This window comes from Hyperoodon ampullatus (genome assembly GCF_949752795.1).
Source record: "Hyperoodon ampullatus genome assembly, chromosome: 15".
Lineage (NCBI taxonomy): Eukaryota > Metazoa > Chordata > Mammalia > Artiodactyla > Ziphiidae > Hyperoodon > Hyperoodon ampullatus.
The window spans coordinates 68,322,291-68,339,800 of NC_136928.1; the positions used below are offsets into that span (position 1 = coordinate 68,322,291).

The window sequence follows — 17,510 nt, forward strand, 5'->3', positions numbered from 1 at the left end:
GGTGACAAGAAGCAAGATCAGGGTAAGCACAGGTATGGGACCAATGAGAGGAGGGTTCTCCCGGGCCTTGAGGGCAGGGCAGGCGTCCCTGAAAAGATGGCATTCGTGTGTCTGAGGCCTGGAGAATGAGTAGGAGTTACTCCGGTGGAGGGGAGAGAGGTCTAGAGGGGCAAGGGAAAGCCAGATGCTTTGGGGAAACCACGACCAGTTTAGGACGTGAGGTATGAAGCAGGGAGGGGATGGTGGAGATGAGGCTGACGGAGCAGCAGGGCCTGACGGAGCTAGGAGTCTAATGCTTTATCCTTGAAGGCCAAGGAGGGCCACTAAGACGTTAGGGGGAGGAGTGGAATTACTAGTCCCCGCAGGGTAGAAAGATCCTTCTGCAGCTGGTGAAAAGGATTAGGGAGGGGCAAGGCTGGAACAGGGCAAATACACATTGGCTCGCTCCTGCCTTTCTCGAATGGAGGTGCAGGAATGGAAGATGCAATTAAGTACAATCAGATCTGGATAAGGCAGCCATATGACATGCCACATACCACACTCTTTCAAGCCTCCTTCCCATCTCCCTCCATTCGACTACAGACCCTCGCCAAGGAATCAACAGAGGAAGGAAGAGATTCCAGACTGCTCTGGGTCATCCTCAAGGAGCAGAACTGGCCAGGAGGTGAGAAACAGGAGAACAAAGGCGATCACCCATCATCAGAGGGTGAGTCATTCCCACCTTCCATGTGGAGTCAGTGATCCCCACACTGTAACTGAGGGAATTAGTCACCAGGATCTGCTTAGCTACCCCAGAGACGTTAAAATTTTCCATTATGGGACAAGAATTGAACATCTCCTTCAGAACAGAAGGCCTGTTCTATCTCTTCTTTTTTTTTTTTTTTTTTTTTTTTTTTTGCGGTACGCAGGCCTCTGACTGTTGCGGCCTCTCCCGTTGCGGAGCACAGGCTCCGGACTCGCAGGCTCAGCAGCCATGGCTCACGGGCCCAGCCGCTCCGCGGCATGTGGGATCCTCCCGGACTGGGGCACGAACCCGTGTCCCCTGCATCGGCAGGCGGACTCTCAACCACTGTGCCACCAGGGAAGCCCCTATCTCTTCTTTAACAGGTGGTGAGTAAAGAACCATCTTGGTCACCAGGATGATAACTAATTTTACCTCTCAATTTCTCTACTTTCAGTCAAATTTTTATTTACTTTTTTCTAGTTATATGCTTTTCTTTGTAAAAACTTTTCCTCATTGTGAAAGTAAGATTTGCTCATTGTAGAAAACACAGAAAGTACAGTAAAGGATAAAGGAGGAGACATAGGAGAAGGGGGAAGAAAAACTACTCATAATTCCACCTCCCAAAGGCAATTTCTGTTGACATATTGGCCTGTTTCTTTCCAGTGTTCCTTACATAATTGAGATCCAACTATACCAACAATTTTATATCCCACTTTTCTCCTTTACTATTACAACTTAAGAATTTTCCATAACAGTCAAGTTTTATTAATATAATATTAATGGTGCATATTTTTATATTATAATTTACCCTATAGGAAATATTTATGTTTATATACCATAATGTTTTACCATTTCCCTACAGTATATACATTTATAAATGTATAAATACATTTATATTGTTTTGATAATTTTCAATATTATAAAATAATGGTGGGAAGAATTACATTTAAAACTTTGGGGGTATTTTATTTCCTTAAGGTATGTTCTCAGAAGTGAAGTTCAAAGGCTCTCCACAAAGCAATTTACAGTTCACACCCCACTGGCCGTGTGCAAGTACCCGTTTCCCCACCCCGTCAGCTCTCAGCACTGTGCAGGGCAGGCCCAGCCCTTGGGCAGGGAGCTGTCGGGAGCCGCAGCCCACTCCTCCTGAGCAGGATTAAAGTTTAATTTAGAAATTCCTGACTTGAATATTATCCCAAAGAGCCTATGGAAGGTTCTGAAGACCTCAGCTCAAGTGCAGTTATCTGGGGTGGTCCCAGCCTGAGCCACTGCTCTGGGCCCTGGACCCTTCTAGGGATGACTATGAGTGCCAAGTGGGGAAAGGGACCCTCAGCAATTCTTCCTACAAAGTCATGATGATTTATGCTGCCGTGCTCCAAGCGAAACCAGCCCACTACTTCAAGTGTGACCAGCCCTGGACACCAGGGAGGCCACTGGTCAACGTGGCTTGGCACAGAAGTCCAATAGTAAAGTTCCTTGTTGGATGGCGACAATCTGAGAAAGGGTGAACACTCACAGAGAAGGAGGGTCTCCAGAGCTGCTCTGGATTTGGAATGACAATGAATGAGTTCCAGGCTTTGCTGGGACGGAGGCACCCAGGAGCCCCATGACCCTGAGTGCCTGGGTGTCTGCTCTGACCATATCCAGTGACTTCCTTCTTCCTAGAGCTTTGCAATGAGCCCCTGTCACTAAAACAGAATTTCCCAAACTTACTGGGCCATAGAACAGTTTTTATACTCATAACACAGCAAGAGCACATGAGTTATAAATGTGAGCCCTACCATATGAATTCTCGTGTGAATTTCATTCGAAAGGCAGATTATTACATAATTATAATTATGTAAATGGACTCTATTTTTCCTACATAACACATTTTAAAAGGAAACAAATATCACTGACATCACTTTTTTTGTTGGTTTTGTGGAACCACCACCAATATTTCACCTAGCTGAACACAGTTTACAAAACTGAACAAAAGTAATGAGGCCATGTCTTTTTCTTCGTGACCTGAAGGAACTTATCAGCACCACACTCTAACCAACTGAGCTAACCAGCCACTCGATGTGGCCTGAAAGAAAGACCTTAAATCTGAGCTGATTTTATAGACAAATATATATATATAATAATTATAATCCGTCACCCGACTGTTTTAATTTACAGTGTTCTGCTTGTGCATGCAGTTGAATTTTATTCGCCGATTTTATTTCCTCTTGTTGAAAACATTTGCTCCTGCTCTTTGCTAATGCTCTTAGGGAACTGACGCCTGGAGGAACGAGCAATGCAACATACACACAGATCACAGATCAGCCCTCCCTTCACCTCCCCTCTGTCCCAAGACCACCGCAGGGGGCTTCACGTTCGTGATGCCCCTTAGGAGTGGCTGGCAGTGCTGTTGATGAATTTACAGAACTAATCACGGTCTCCTGCCTCTTGCAGTTCAGTGTCTACAGAAGGCAATTACACGAATTCTGTTACTCATTATTTGTTTGCAACACCTTCTGCTCGTAATAATTTTAGTACCGGTGACTCTATTGTTAATTATCACAGGTTTTAGTCTCAATATATAGCTGTCCTTGATTGTCATATACTGAGAATAGTTTCATATTAAAAAATTGTAATCTGAAGTGAGAGAGTAGCATGGACATATATACACTACCAAATGTAAAGTAGACAGCTAGTGGGAAGCAGCTGCATCGCACAGGGAGATCAGCTCGGTGCTTTGTGACCACCTAGAGGGGTGGGATAGGGAGGATGGGAGGGAGGGAGACGCAAGAGGGAGGAGATATGGGAAAATATGTATATGTATAACTGATTCACTTTGTTATAAAACAGAAACTAACACACCATTGTAAAGCAATTATACTCCAATAAAGATGTTAAATAAAATAAAGTTTAGATATTTTTAATACCAAAAAAATTGTCATCGATCTTGTTAAATGCTTGTGCTTATTATTCAATTATCCAAAGGTATTTTGCAAAGTTGTACTCCGTGTTCCCAAGACTAATGGCAAAACATCATGGTTAGTTTGGGGGAATAATTTATAAAGATTACAATCTAACCTGCCACGAAAATCCTTCAATGTCGCAGGTACTCCAGGTGTTGATCGCACCTCCCTTTTCCCCTCTTTTTCCTGGGGCAGTAGGAGCAAGGAAGCTGCTTTCTGGAGCCATCTCCTACCCTGGGCTGACGCCCCTGGTAGCCAATACCGCCCCAGCAGAATGGAAATTTAGAACAGCCTTTCCCTCTGGCCTTCTCAGCTGATTCTAAAGACCCCACTGAGCCTCTTTATCACCGATCTCAACCCTGTGGGGATGGGAGGGAACCCCTGGATTCCATTTGGAACTGCAGACTCTCCATCCCACACTCTTGCTTACCCTTTTCTTCCCTGTTGCTCACTCTTTTATACTATTTATACTATTTACGTAGCTTGCTTTCTTGCTCAAAAGATAGTAAATTCCTTAAGGACAGAAATTGTATCTTATTTATTTTTATGCTTTGCACCATGTAAGTTCACAATACTTGTTAAATAAATAACTTGTATTTAACTTTTTGTGATGAATATTCTGGCATTAAAGTTGAACTAAACCATTTCACAATTTTAAATGAGCAGGTAAGGCCTAAAAATAAAAACCATTTGCTTCCTGCATCAAGAACTAAGTGTTTCTAGCAGTTTTAGTTTGGGGTGGTGGACAGCAGTGGTAAAATCTTCATTCATTGCTAGTGTGACCTTGCTAGCAGTAAGCACTTGAAAAGTGCATCTTCTTATTTTTACTTCTTATGCTTCACCTATCAAACCATATCCATGTGTATTGGATCCTTTGTATTTTTGTGGCTTGCAAAAATTTTAGTTCCATATTTTAGAACTGACACAGTGCTATGAATTAGTGTTAGGAATTGAGCTGCATGCCGTTATCTTTTTGACAAAAATCGACACTATTTAACTTTACTATCTAGTGAATACAGCTCAGAGGCACTATGATAAAGTTCAGTCTACTAAAATATTCCACAAATTGCAGTATGGGTAATCCCTGATTTGATTACCTTTTCCCAGCTAAAGGGTGGAGTGTGGTACAGTATACTCAACTCTAACACAGGAAGGAACTGTTACACAGAGGAACTGCACACACTTTCCCACTCTGAGAATCTCCATCTGCCTTCCTCCTGCATACCCACACTCCACTGTTAGTCCATCCAGACAGAGGGAGCCAGCAAAGCCAGGTCTCCCAGGCTCCCTGCCTCTCTGCCCCTCACCTCCCTAGTCTTACCCCCTAACCTCTAAAATCTCCCCATGTACCAGAATTTTTTTGGCTTCGTTCAAGCATTTGAACATTGGATTAAGAACATGAGGTTCCACTCCTACAGCTCAATAGCAAAAAAATACTCAGTTAGAAAATGGGCAAAGGACCTGAAGAGCCATTTCTCCAAAGAAGACATGCAGATGGCCAACAGGCATATGAAAGATGCTCATCACTAATCCTCAGGGAAATGCAAATCAAAACCACAATGAGATATCACCTCACACCTATCAGCATGGCTGTTTATCAAAAAACAAAGGACAGCAAGTGTTGGCAAGGATGTGGAGAAAAGAGAATCCTTCTGTGCTCCTGGTGGGAATGCAAATTGGTGCAGCTGCTAAGGAAATAATATGGAGGTTCCTCAAAAAATTAAAAATAGAACTACCATTTGATCCAGTAATCCCACTTCTGGGTATATGCCCAAAAAAATTGACCTCGAAGAGGTATCTGCGCTCCCACATTCATTGTGGCATTATTCACAATAGCCAAGGTATAGAAACAACCTAAATGTCCGATGAGGACTAATGGATTTTTAAAAAGTGGTATATATATACAATGGCATAATATTCAGCCTTTAAAAGAAAAAGGAAATCCTGCCATTTGTAGCAACATAAATGGACATGCAGGACGTTATGTTAAGTGAAATAAGCCAGACACAGAAAGACAAATATTGCATGATCTCACTTACATGTAGGATCTAAAATAATCAAACTCCTAGAAGCAGAGAGTAGAATTTGCTAGGAGGGGCTGCCAGGGGCTGGAGGAGGGGAAGATGAGGAGGTATTGGTCAAAGGGGACAAAGTTTCAGTTATGCAAGATGAATAAATTCTGGAAATGTACAACAGAGGGCTTATGATTAACAATACTGTACTGTATATTTAAAAATTTGCTAAGAGGGTAGGTCTTATATTAAAGGTCTTTACCACAAAAGGAAAAACAAAACAAAAGAACAACAAAAAAGAACATGAGTTTCCATTATTTCACTGTTTGAGGCCAACAGTATGTACTTTTGTCATATAAATGATCGTAGAATCAAGATAACTTCAGAAAGCTTAACAATAGCCATTTTCATTAAAAGTGTAATGTGTACAGCCCACAGAAGCAGTGCTGCTTTCTTACAGACTTCTACTGTTCTTTGTCTAACATTCAGCTCCATGACGTTAGTATAAGGCTCAAGAAAACTCTCAACTGGAAAAATATTTGTAATCTAATAGGGTTTGGGGGCGGGGGTTGCTTTTTTTTAGGTCTTGCCTTGTGGCTTGCGGGATCCTAGTTCCCGACCGGGGACTGAACCCAAGGCCACGGCAGTGAGAGCGCCGAGTCCTAACCACTGGACAGCCAGGGAATTCGCTAACGGGGTTTTTAAATTTAACCTCGTTATATAAAGCTACAAGAGGAGTTAAGACCTGAAATTCTACCAAAGGCTATGTGGAAAAGCTTTAATCTAACACGTGTTTCTAGATAAAGACTGAAATGAATAGAACAGGAACCTGCTTGAATATTAAGACACAATTACATTACATCTAAATATAATTAGGGATGATTTTTTTTTTTTAACCGATGTTGAAATACAGAATCCTAGGTTTGGAAAGAACTTTAGAAACCAGAAAAATCTAACCTCCTTCCCACTGCAGGAATCCTTCTTCTGCACTGAAGACAGACATAGTCATTCAGCCTGTGAATACTTTATGAGATAAGGGACTGTTTTGTGGGCTGACCCTTTTCTGTATTAGACAGTTCTAAGTATGAGGAGGTTCTTTCTGATGGTGAGTCAGAACCTGCCTTACTGTTACGTTCAACCATCAGTCAGGGGGCTGTTTGGCACGTTGGGAAGGATACAGGCTACTGAGGCACACGGAACTGGGCTTCAATCCAGGGCTTACCATTTACCAGATAAGTAGCCTTGTCTCTGAGCCTCAGTTTCCTCGTGTATAAAATGCCATTAGTGATTTCTCCCCTTCACGTGACTGTGAGGGTTAGAGATACTGTGTGTTAAGTGTCTGGGATACGGTAGACACCCATTGGATGGTGGCTGTCCTAGCACTGGCCATGTGACAAAGCTAGCTACCTGACCCTAGGGACATTTTCCCTTCACCCCGTGAAAATGCACTATTCTCTCAACGATCCCTCACGTGCCATGGTTTCCAGACCCCTTCAGCATCTTGGCAGTTTTCCACTGGTTTATTAAAGAAAGCATTCCTCCACGTGTATCCTGTACATGAGTTCCTTCAAATACAATCATTTAAAAGAAAGCAGAGGGTTTCCCTGGTGGCACAGTGGTTGAGAGTCCGCCTGCTGATGCAGGGGACGTGGGTTCGTGCCCTGGTCCGTGAGATCCCACATGCCGCAGAGCGGCTGGGCCCGTGAGCCACAGCCGCTGAGCCTGCGTGTCCGGATCCTGTGCTCCGCAATGGGAGAGGCCACAACAGTGAGAGGCCCGCATACCGCCAAAAAAAAAAAAGCAGATAACAAGTACTGGTTGAATGGACTAGCTCTAGAATAGTATGGGTGGTTGCTAAGGAAGAGACATTCACAGGTGCTCTCCACCTGCTGAGCCGCCCAGTCACTCTGGAGGAGGAAAAGTCACACCTGCACGTCCTGTTCCAGTTTCATCTTGATCGTGTTGTACTCTTCGCAGTTCCAGATCCTCTGCTTGTTGAGATGCTTCTCGTGGTCCTCCACTTTCTTGATGCGGTTCATAAGACACTCCAGCTGAAGGCACAGGGAGACAAGGGGAAGGGCAGGTCCCATCCCTGTTCCGACTCCGGAGGGAGTCTGCCTGCCCTCAGAACCCCTGTGCCCCAAGGCTTTGAACTCCCAGGCTATGGCTTGTATTGCCTAATGGGGTTCTACTCCAGAAACTCTAAGAGGAAGGCAGACCCTGCAGTCAGACATTTGTATTTCTTAAAAAAAAAAAATACCCAGTGGATCTTGGTCATATTATTTCTTTGTTCTTTAAGTCTCTGAAATAAAGCAAAAACCCCACACCCTTTAAAATGTGTCTTAAAACATCTTCGTGGGCAGCAAATAGCCATGGTTGGGGGAGATACCCAGGAAATAAGAGAGTGGGAGGACTGTGGAAACCACAGCGGGCTGCACGGTGGTACTGCCCACCACCACGAGAGGGCGCCATCCGCAGTCCCCGCTGGTTAACTGGCAGGTGAGGTCAGGGATGTTGGCCACGGCACTGCTCCCCAAGGTCCAAAAAGGCTAGCAAATTCAGCCACAAGAGGCATCACCCCAGACCCTATGGACCACCCTTGACACCCCTGCCCCCTCCCCCATCGACCGCCCCCTGACCTCTTTGGCGTTGTGAGCCTGCAGAGCCTGCTCCCATTTCTTCTTATTGCTGGTCAGCAGCTCCTGTCGCTCCACCTCAAATGCTTTCTGCGACCCAGAAGGAAAAGGGCTCTTGTGTCTGTTTTAATTAGGCAGGTCCCACAGCATCAAAGAAATCTCAGACAACAGCACCAGTGCCACATTGCCACCCACAAAGTCAAATCCAAAGGCAGACTTGCCAAGTTTCACGCAACCAAAGGACTGTGGAATGAGTTGCGTGGAAAGTGTTACGAAATCTATGCTTCACGCGGACTGTGAGAGGAAACGTGCCAGGTGCCCTGTGTCAATTGGATAAGCGAGGCAGGAAGCTGAGGAAAGGTCAGCGCCTTGCAGTCCCAGGGCCAACCCTGGCATGTCTTCAGCCGGGACTCGGGTTAGAGCATTGCTATGGCTGGGGTTCCCATGAAGCAAAGGCAGCGTGGAGCTCACAGAACAGGGGATGGGGTAGACTCAGGAATGCAGAAATGAGTCTGTAATAATCCAAAGAGGCCCCGACCTCTTGGCTCTCTTCCATTTTGGAAAGGTCTGTCTCGATCTCAATCCTTAAGATTTCATTCAAATCCAGAATATTGGTTCCTGGATCCTGTTTGGCACGCCCCTTTCCTCTCCCTCCATCCCTGACTGTCATAAACACAACAAATAAATGGCTCACAAATGCCTGTTGCTTCTGGAGCACTAATCTCCCTCCTCCACGCCTCTTACCCCTCTTTTATTCTCCTTCCAAGTGCTTGTCACACCTGTCAAATTATATACTTAGTAATTTATCCCTATTGTCTAGCTGTCTCCTGCTAGAATACAGGCTTCATCCAGGACTTTGTCCGTGGTTGTATCTCCAACCCCTGGCACAGTGCTTGCCATTTAGTAGACACTTGCATGTTTGCTGGAGGAGTGAGTGTATCAATAAGTAAGTCAATGAAACGCTAGAGCAGAGACAGCAATGAGAGGACCAAGACGTCTGGGGGCCCTCCCTGGGTGGTTAGGCCACAGGCAGCCACCTCCCAGGGGCCTCCTCCCAGGGGCCTCCCAGGGGCAGAGGGCAGCTTTCTCGCATGCCATCACCTCGATGTGTTGGAGCTCCTGGCGAAAGGTTTTCATCACATTTTTCACCTGTTCTTCCATCCTCTCCAGGAGCAGGCAGATGTCACCCGACTGTTTCTTCAAATCCTTCACGTACTGGCCATCCTTTGTGTTTAACTCCTAGAGAAGAGCATGCCAAAGGTTGGGGCTTCCCTGGTGGCGCAGTGGTTGAGAGTCCGCCTGCCGATGCAGGGGACACGGGTTCGTGCCCCGGTCCGGGAAGATCCCACATGCCGCGGAGCGGCTGGGCCTGTGAGCCATGGCCGCTGGGCCTGCACGTCCGGAGCCTGTGCTCCGCAGCGGGAGAGGCCACAGCAGTGAGAGGCCCACGTACTGAAAAAAAAAAACGTTGGTCATCAACTGAGACAGAAGCCAGAAGTTGCCAGCCACGCCTCACCCCAGGGGTGGCGGGGGGGATCCCTCCCATCAGCATCAGGCGCTAGAAATTATAACTGCACAAAGGGAAGGTGCCCGGGAGAGGCTGGGAGGGTCTGGGAGAAACACGGGTGTCTGGAGGCCATGGGCTCAGCTCGGGGCAAAGCCTCAACGAGCAGCACAGGATCAGACCCCTCAATGACTACTTGTTGCAAATCTCCCTGCAGCCTCCCAGAAAGCCCAGGGTGCTCCAGCTAAGCAATGAACAATATCCTGTGATAAGCCATAATGGAAAAGAACATGAAAGAGAATGTATATATATATATGTATAACTGAGTCACTTTGCTGTACAGCAGTAATTAACACAACATTGTAATTCAACCATACTTCAATAAAAAATAGATTTTAAAAAAGTGTATTGCCTGAGCTATATCGCATTCTGGGTAACGAAGTAAAGCCTCCGCCTTTCTCCATTCAGGAGAAGCTAACATCCCCCAGCTCCATCCCCGGCAGCCAGGACCGAGGGCCGGGCTCTTGCCTGCTGTAACTCGCTGATCAGCTTGTTCTTATCTTCTATCAGCCCAGCGCAGTGCACCTGCTGGGTGTTGAGCATTTCCCACAGCTCCTGGGGGATTCTCTTCTGTTTGCCCTCCTCCCACTTCACGGTGATCTCATCAAATTTGTCCTGACTGGTCTTGACCTCGTTCTCCAGCTTTTCAAGTCTGCAAATACAAACAGCCCAGCTCCTGAGGCTGCCTTCCAAGAAAGCAGGCTGGTTCTCTAGGGTCTGTAAAACAGGCCCGGGTACCCAGCTCTGCCTGAAAACCAAACCGGGCTCTGAGAAATCTTCTTTTAGTTTAATGCTTGACTCTAAGTAACTGAGACCGAATAAACAAAGTGACACATAACAAAAATGGATCAACATTAAGGCTGTACACACACACACACACACACACACACACATCAAGAGTCAATTTGTCACACACTTCTGAGTAAGATGGTGACAAACAGTAGTTAACCACTTGGTCACAAGTCCCATAGCTTGTGTTCAAATACTGATTCTGCTACTTGGCTCTCAACTTTAGAGAAATTGCTTAACTTCTGCAGGCCTCATTTTTCTCATCTGTAGAATAGAGAGGACGAAATGATCAACCGTTGACTTTAAAAAATGCACAACATAAGAGTTGTGAGTTAAGTTTTATTTGGGGCAAAATGAGGACTGCAGCCCGGGAGACAGAGTTTCAGATAACTCTGAGAAACTGCTCCTGGGAGGCGCTGGGAGGAGCCGGGGTAAAGAGGAGTTTAGCAGGTAGTTGGGAACGTCAAGAGATTATTGTTAAAGGAAACCAGATATCTCAAGTTAAGGAATTTAGCGCTTTTCTATGGGAAGATGCAAGAGTCTGGGCTCACTCAAATCATTCCTGTGATGTGCACCTCAGCTATCTGGGGCCAGTATCCTGTGTTTTCACATCCTGAGTTTCTTCAGGGCTCACTGCAGGGAGTGGCTGCAGTCTGACGGCTGCTAGATGGCAGGTATTCTTTTCAACCCTGAGTCTCCTCAGGGCTCACTGGCTCACGCTGGAGGGCTGCAATCGTTGATGACTGTGACATCCTTTGTTTATTGATATGGCAGGAAATATTCCATTTATAAATATTCCACTTATCACTACCTTCCTATGGCTGTTGTCAGGATTAAATAAAATTATTCCCAGCACAGTAGTCACTTAAATGGCACTCATTATTTTTTACTATTGACGTGACCTCAACTGTCTGGCCATTCCTCTCCCAAATTATCAAAAAATGACCAGTGGAACATACAAAAAGGAAAACTCCACCATTAGTAATGGAAAATAGAGATGATCTCCCAGAATTCCAGAAATTCCAAAGAAACCATGTGATGGAGAACACTGAGGATGGGGCTGGATAGAAGGAGGTATTAGGGCTGAGATGTGAGGCCCCTTCTGAGAACAGAGGGGCCAGGACATATGCCTGCGACCCTCTCCCAACTTTAACAGACTGTCCTTCTATGAGACTGTCTCCAAACGAGGGTTCAAACTCCCTTAAGGACAAGAATCACAACATGATTATCTTATGATCCCCTCTCTCCTTCCCACCTTCCAAGCTAGGGCACATAGTACATCTTATAATTCAATTAACTTTTTTTTCTAAAAAATGAGAAACAGCTGTCAGATTATCTTTCCAGAACCCACATTTATCTTGTAACTCTGCCACTCGCGACCTTCCATTTTTCCTCAGTGACTGCAGGAGAAGCCTAACTCCTCATCAGGGCCCTCAGGGAGTTTCTGCAGCTGTCCCTGCCAATTCAGTCCCTGGTACAAGCCATGACAGGCAGTGGGAAGATTCAAGAATAAATTATATCTTGGTGACACTGGTAAAGTTGCTGGTGGGGAGGACTACTTATGTTGAACAACTGAAAATATTGTTGTTAAAATTGTACTGTGGGGGGCTTCCCTGGTGGCGCAGTGGTTGAGAGTCCCCTGCCAATGCAGGGGACACAGGTTCGTGCCCCGGTCCGGGAAGATCCCACATGCCGCGGAGCGGCTGGGCCCGTGAGCCATGGCCGCTGGGCCTGCGCGTCCGGAGCCTGTGCTCCGCAACGGGAGAGGCCCGCGTACCACAAAAAAAAAAAAGAAGAAGGTAATACTTGAGGAAGGAGGAGGGAAGCAACGAGGGAGGGAGGGAAGGAAAGAAAGAAGGAGGGAGGATTCGTAAGGGGCAAGAAGTGGATTCTACTAGACTAGGTTTGACAAAGACAGGGAGAATTTGAGGACCCAGAGAGGAGATACTTCACTGAAGAGCCAGGGTGGGTCCTCATCCTCACCTCTGACGCTTTAGCTCCACTTCCTCCGCTCTCCTGTGGATCTCTCTGATATCTGCAGCTACCTGGATATTTGTCACCAACTCAGTGCCACAGAGCAGCAGTTTAGCCAATTTCTGAAAACAAATAAGAATTTATAAAGTTAGAAACATTTGCACAACTGTCTGTAGGTGTTCAGTCCAACCAAGCAGGAATTAAAAGCTACCTTAAGGGACTTCCCTGGTGGTCCAGTGGTAAAGAATCTGCCTTCCAATGCTGGGGATGTGGGTTCGATCCCTGATCGGGGAACTGAGATCCCACATGCCGTGGAGAAACTAAGCCCATGCACCTCAACTAGAGAGCCCGTGTGCTGCAAACTACAGAGCCCATGCGCTCTGGAGCCCACGCCACAGCTAGGGAGAGAAAACTCACACGCCACAACTAGAGAGAAGCCCACATGCTGCAACTAAGACCCGACACAGGCAAAAATAAATAAATTAAAAAATAAAAATAAAAAATAAATATTTTTTTAAAACTACCTTAAGACTTTAAAGTGTAGCATCTACTTAGCAACCTGTTTCCATCAGGACACTTGTGATGTGATGTTACAGCTTACAATTTAATAGCACTCTGCAATTCTGGATGTACTTTAGTTTATCCTCATTAAAGGAGGGACCACCAGCCTATCAGTACGCGGGCATCCGCTCTGGGTGCATCTCAGCACTTTCCCCAGCAGGCCTCCAAGTGGCTGACACTGCCAGGGTCCTTTCTAAGAAGCTCAGTTGGGGATGTGAGACACATAATAATAGTTGTCCTCCAATGTCCATTTCCCCCTCTTCTTTTAATAACAGAACACCCAAATTTTAGCTAGGCATTTGACCTCCCAAAATAGATACATCTCCCAACCTCCTTTGCAGCTAGAATGCAATCTGACCAATAACACATGAGCAGAAGTGTATGTGTCACTTCTGAATTGTGCCTTGAAGGGGAAAGGTGTGCCCTCTGCTGCCTCCTTTTTCTCTGTCTCCCAGGCTGGCATGTGATGCTAAAGTATGACGTGGTGAGCAGACGAAGGCAACCTAAGCAAGGGTGGAATGAGGTGAGGTTCCCAACCTCAAAGGAACACCCATATCAGCCCTGGACTATTTCTGCTCTGAACTATTTATTAAGTGAACCAGAGAAATAAGCTTCTACTTTGTTTAAGCTAATGTTACGTGGAACCTCTTGCTATAGGTGTTCTAATACAGGAGAGAATTGTAGCCGACTGCACTGCCCCCTCCCTCGAAGGACCAGGAATTTTGCTACTGGTACCCCCCTTCTAAATTCCTCCTTGTAAATTTCACATGCAGTACCTTCCCTCCTGAACTTTTGGTGATGTCATGATTTCAAGATGATAAATCCTCTCAAAAAAAGTTCAAGTATCCTTAGGTTATGCCTGAGTTTTTCCAAGTCTGTTTTGGAATTCAAATTTTTCAACTCTCGAATCATTTCTGAATTAGGAACTTATAAATATCTCTGCTCCAGGGAGCCACTGAAATGATCAGAGACTCTATTTCATCTCATTTTTCTAAGGAAATTTTGAAATACAGTTTTAATGAATACAGAACTGAACCTCCACCCAGCTATCCAGGGTACTCCAGGCTTTTTAAAAACAGCTGCAGCTTTATCACTTGTGCCAAATGGTTTTACATGCATAAGGAAGTAATGGCTTTCCTGTAGTTTTCAGCAATTTTCTATTTTCTACTCAGACAATGCGAACATCAGAAATTTCTGAATCAAGTACTTAAGTCTCAAAGTAAAACTGAAAATGTTACCATCAGATTAACAGACACACCCCTAACATTTTTGAGACCCAGGGTGAGAGTTTAAGTGAAGGTCCACATACCATATATCTAAATATTTAAAAATATAATTCGGTGTAATAAACCACTAAATATGTTCTATCCACCTACCTTGGCACCTTCATAACAATTTATAAGTCCTAGTTTGAATTCAGACTACATATCAGAGTTCCTTTCAGAACTTGCTGGCTAAGGGAGAGCCAGTCTCTGGCCACCACCCTGGAGCCCACCCCATTCTCTTCACACTCCTAGTCGTTCAGATGCAGGCATGTGAATTTCCCAGACCACACATGCGAGCTCCATCTAAACCCCTGGTCATCCCTGAGGCCTTGTCTGCCCTGAGCAGGACAGACCCTGGGAAGAGGTCCATGCAGGCCTTGAAAGTGAGTTCAGAACCATTTGGGCAGGGAATTTGCAGTTCTGTGACACTCAGAGAGTGATCTAATAGGGGCACTCGGGCTCTGAGTAGACTTGAGGCAAGTCCACTTGAGGGGGTGCATCCAGAGGAGGGCCAGAACAAGACACAGGACCCTCCTCATTACCACTTTTATTCAATGGGCTAGAGGGCCTATCTAGTACAATAAGGCAAGAAAAAAAATTTTTAAGGTATCAAAATTGAACAGGAAAAGATAAAACTGTCATTTTCAGATGATTATATATGTAAAAAAAAAAAAAAAAAGAACCTACAGGTAAACTATTAGAATTAACAAATGAATTTGACCAGGTTGCTGGATATCAGATCAATATATAAAAACCAATTGTACTTTTACATAATCAACAATGAACAATTATAACTTCAAGAAGTATAGGGACTTCCCTGGTGGTGCAGTGGTTAATAATCTGCCTGCCAACACAGGGACACAGGTTCGATCCCTGGTCCAGGAAGATCCGACATGCCACGGAGCAACTAAGCCCATGCACCACAACTACTGAGGCCTAGTGCCACAACTACTGAAGCCTGCACTCCCTAGGGCCTGTACTCCACAACAAGAGAAGCCACCGCAATGAGAAGCCCAGGCACCACAACAAAGAGTAGACCCCGCTCGCTGCAACTAGAGAAAGCCCACACGCAGCAGTGAAGACCCAATGCAGCCAAAAATAAATAATAATTAAAAAAAGAAAAAGTATAAAACATTGCTGAGTGAAATTAAAGAATACTTAAATAAAAGGAGGGATAATTTATCCTCACAGATTATAAATCTCTATATTGGTAAGATATTAATTTTTTCCCAAATTGATCTATAGATTCAATCCAATCTCAATTAAAATCCCAGCTGCTTTTTTTTGGTGGAAATTGAGAAGCTAATTCTAAAATTTATATGGAAATGCAAAGGGTCAAGAACAGCCAAGACCATCTTGAAGAGCCACAAATGTGGAGGACTTACCCTACCAGATATCAAGGACTGTCATGCAGCTACAGTAATTAAAATAGTGTGGAATTGGCATAAAGACAATTGACCAATGGAACAGAATAGAGAATCTAGAAACAAACAAGTATGTTCACCTGATTTGCAACAAAGGTGCATTGCAATGCAGAGGGGAAAGGATGATCTTCTCTCTAAATGGTGCTGGGTTAATTAAAGATCCATTTAGAAAACAATGAACCTTGAGCCCTACTTTTACACCACACACAAAAATGGATTCCAGATCCATTTTGGTCTAGATTATAGACCAAAATGTAAACAGTAGAACGATGAGGCTTCTAGAAGAAAACATGGAAGAATATCTTTATAAAGTTGGAGTAGACCAAGATTAAACAGGAAACAAACAGAATTATCATTTAAAAAAATGATTGATAAGGCGCAGGACAGGGGCCCCTCCTGCCCAGGTCTTAGGACAGAACTGGTTGTTAATACCTTGATATTGAGAAAGGTAGCATTTTCTTTATACATTTCTCTTCAATGGCCACACTCTTCATGATTTAAGTCCTAAGTGAAAGGAACCTGGGAAAGCTGCTGATGAAAACAACATTATCTCTCTGGTTTAACACTCAATTTGACACTCTAAAATTGAAAATATACTGAACTGTGTATCAGTATTTTCAGGATTATAGCAGTATCTACTACAACAGTATTTTCAAGATTATATATAATACCCTTTTTATCCTACACAGAAACACTCAGAGATCACCAACCTTTAAATGAAGTACCCTAAGTATAAAGAGGTGATCTGGAACAAGAACCCATAATAGTTCAATATCCTCTCCACTACAATAAAATATTTTATCCTTGATCCAGTACAGCACAGCTTAGTCAATTATTGCTAGATACCTCTATGCTGTATAATAATATTTCAGTACTTTGAAATTTTTTTCTCCCAGTAAATACACTTCAATTTCTGCTAGCAGTGATCTCTCTTCTTCACCTTTATAAATCCCATTTAACGTTTCTAAGACCCAGCTCAAACCCCACTTTCTCCGTGGAACCTTCCCTGACCAGGCCGTCTGGGTGAGCTCTTTCCCATATCTCAACGCCCACGGTGTCACTGTGCATGCAATTAATTAAGTAAACGCGGCACTGTGCCAGTTCCGGCGCGCTGCTTTGAACTACTGTTTCTCCCTCCTGCGCCTCTCGCTCCAAGTCCTTTATTCATGTCTCAGGAGCCCTGTCATCGCCACGGGAGCGAGATCAAAGACTTCCTTTTAGAGTTTATTGGGTACAAGCTCTACCCTACTCCACAGCTACTCCAAGAGGCCCTCGCTCTCCTAGAACGTACAGTTCCACTGGGGACACCGCACGCACACACATCTTCGAAAAGTCATACAAGGCAGAAAAGTATCTCAAATGAAACGAATGGTACAGACGGGAAGTCAAAGAGTTCAACCTGCGCCGCGGAGGAATTCGTGGAAGAGTTGGGAAGTGAGATGGGATTGAAGTCTGCGAAGGTAGCCTGAGGAAAGGACAGGGGAAAGGGGGAGGGGAGAGGACAGGAGGGAAGAAGAGCGGAGGAGCGGGGCTTGGCATTGCAGCCCACCAAAGGCACAGCACAGGAAGAGCAAAGCCCCAGTCCCACAGGACAGTCGCGACCCAGTTACTCGCCA

At 44.9% G+C, this 17,510-nt stretch overlaps 1 protein-coding gene across 1 annotated transcript in view; it reads right to left on the reverse strand.

Moving 5' to 3' along the window:
- Positions 1-17,510, reverse strand: part of DRC1 (dynein regulatory complex subunit 1) — a gene marked incomplete at both ends in the record, with an annotated part of 43,453 nt that overhangs the window by 15,468 nt on the left and 10,475 nt on the right. The window contains 5 exons of the mRNA XM_079720726.1: positions 7,608-7,732; positions 8,321-8,407; positions 9,419-9,556; positions 10,350-10,533; positions 12,654-12,766. Coding sequence (XP_079576852.1) covers positions 7,608-7,732; positions 8,321-8,407; positions 9,419-9,556; positions 10,350-10,533; positions 12,654-12,766 — 647 coding nt within the window. The remainder of the gene's footprint in view (positions 1-7,607; positions 7,733-8,320; positions 8,408-9,418; positions 9,557-10,349; positions 10,534-12,653; positions 12,767-17,510) is intronic.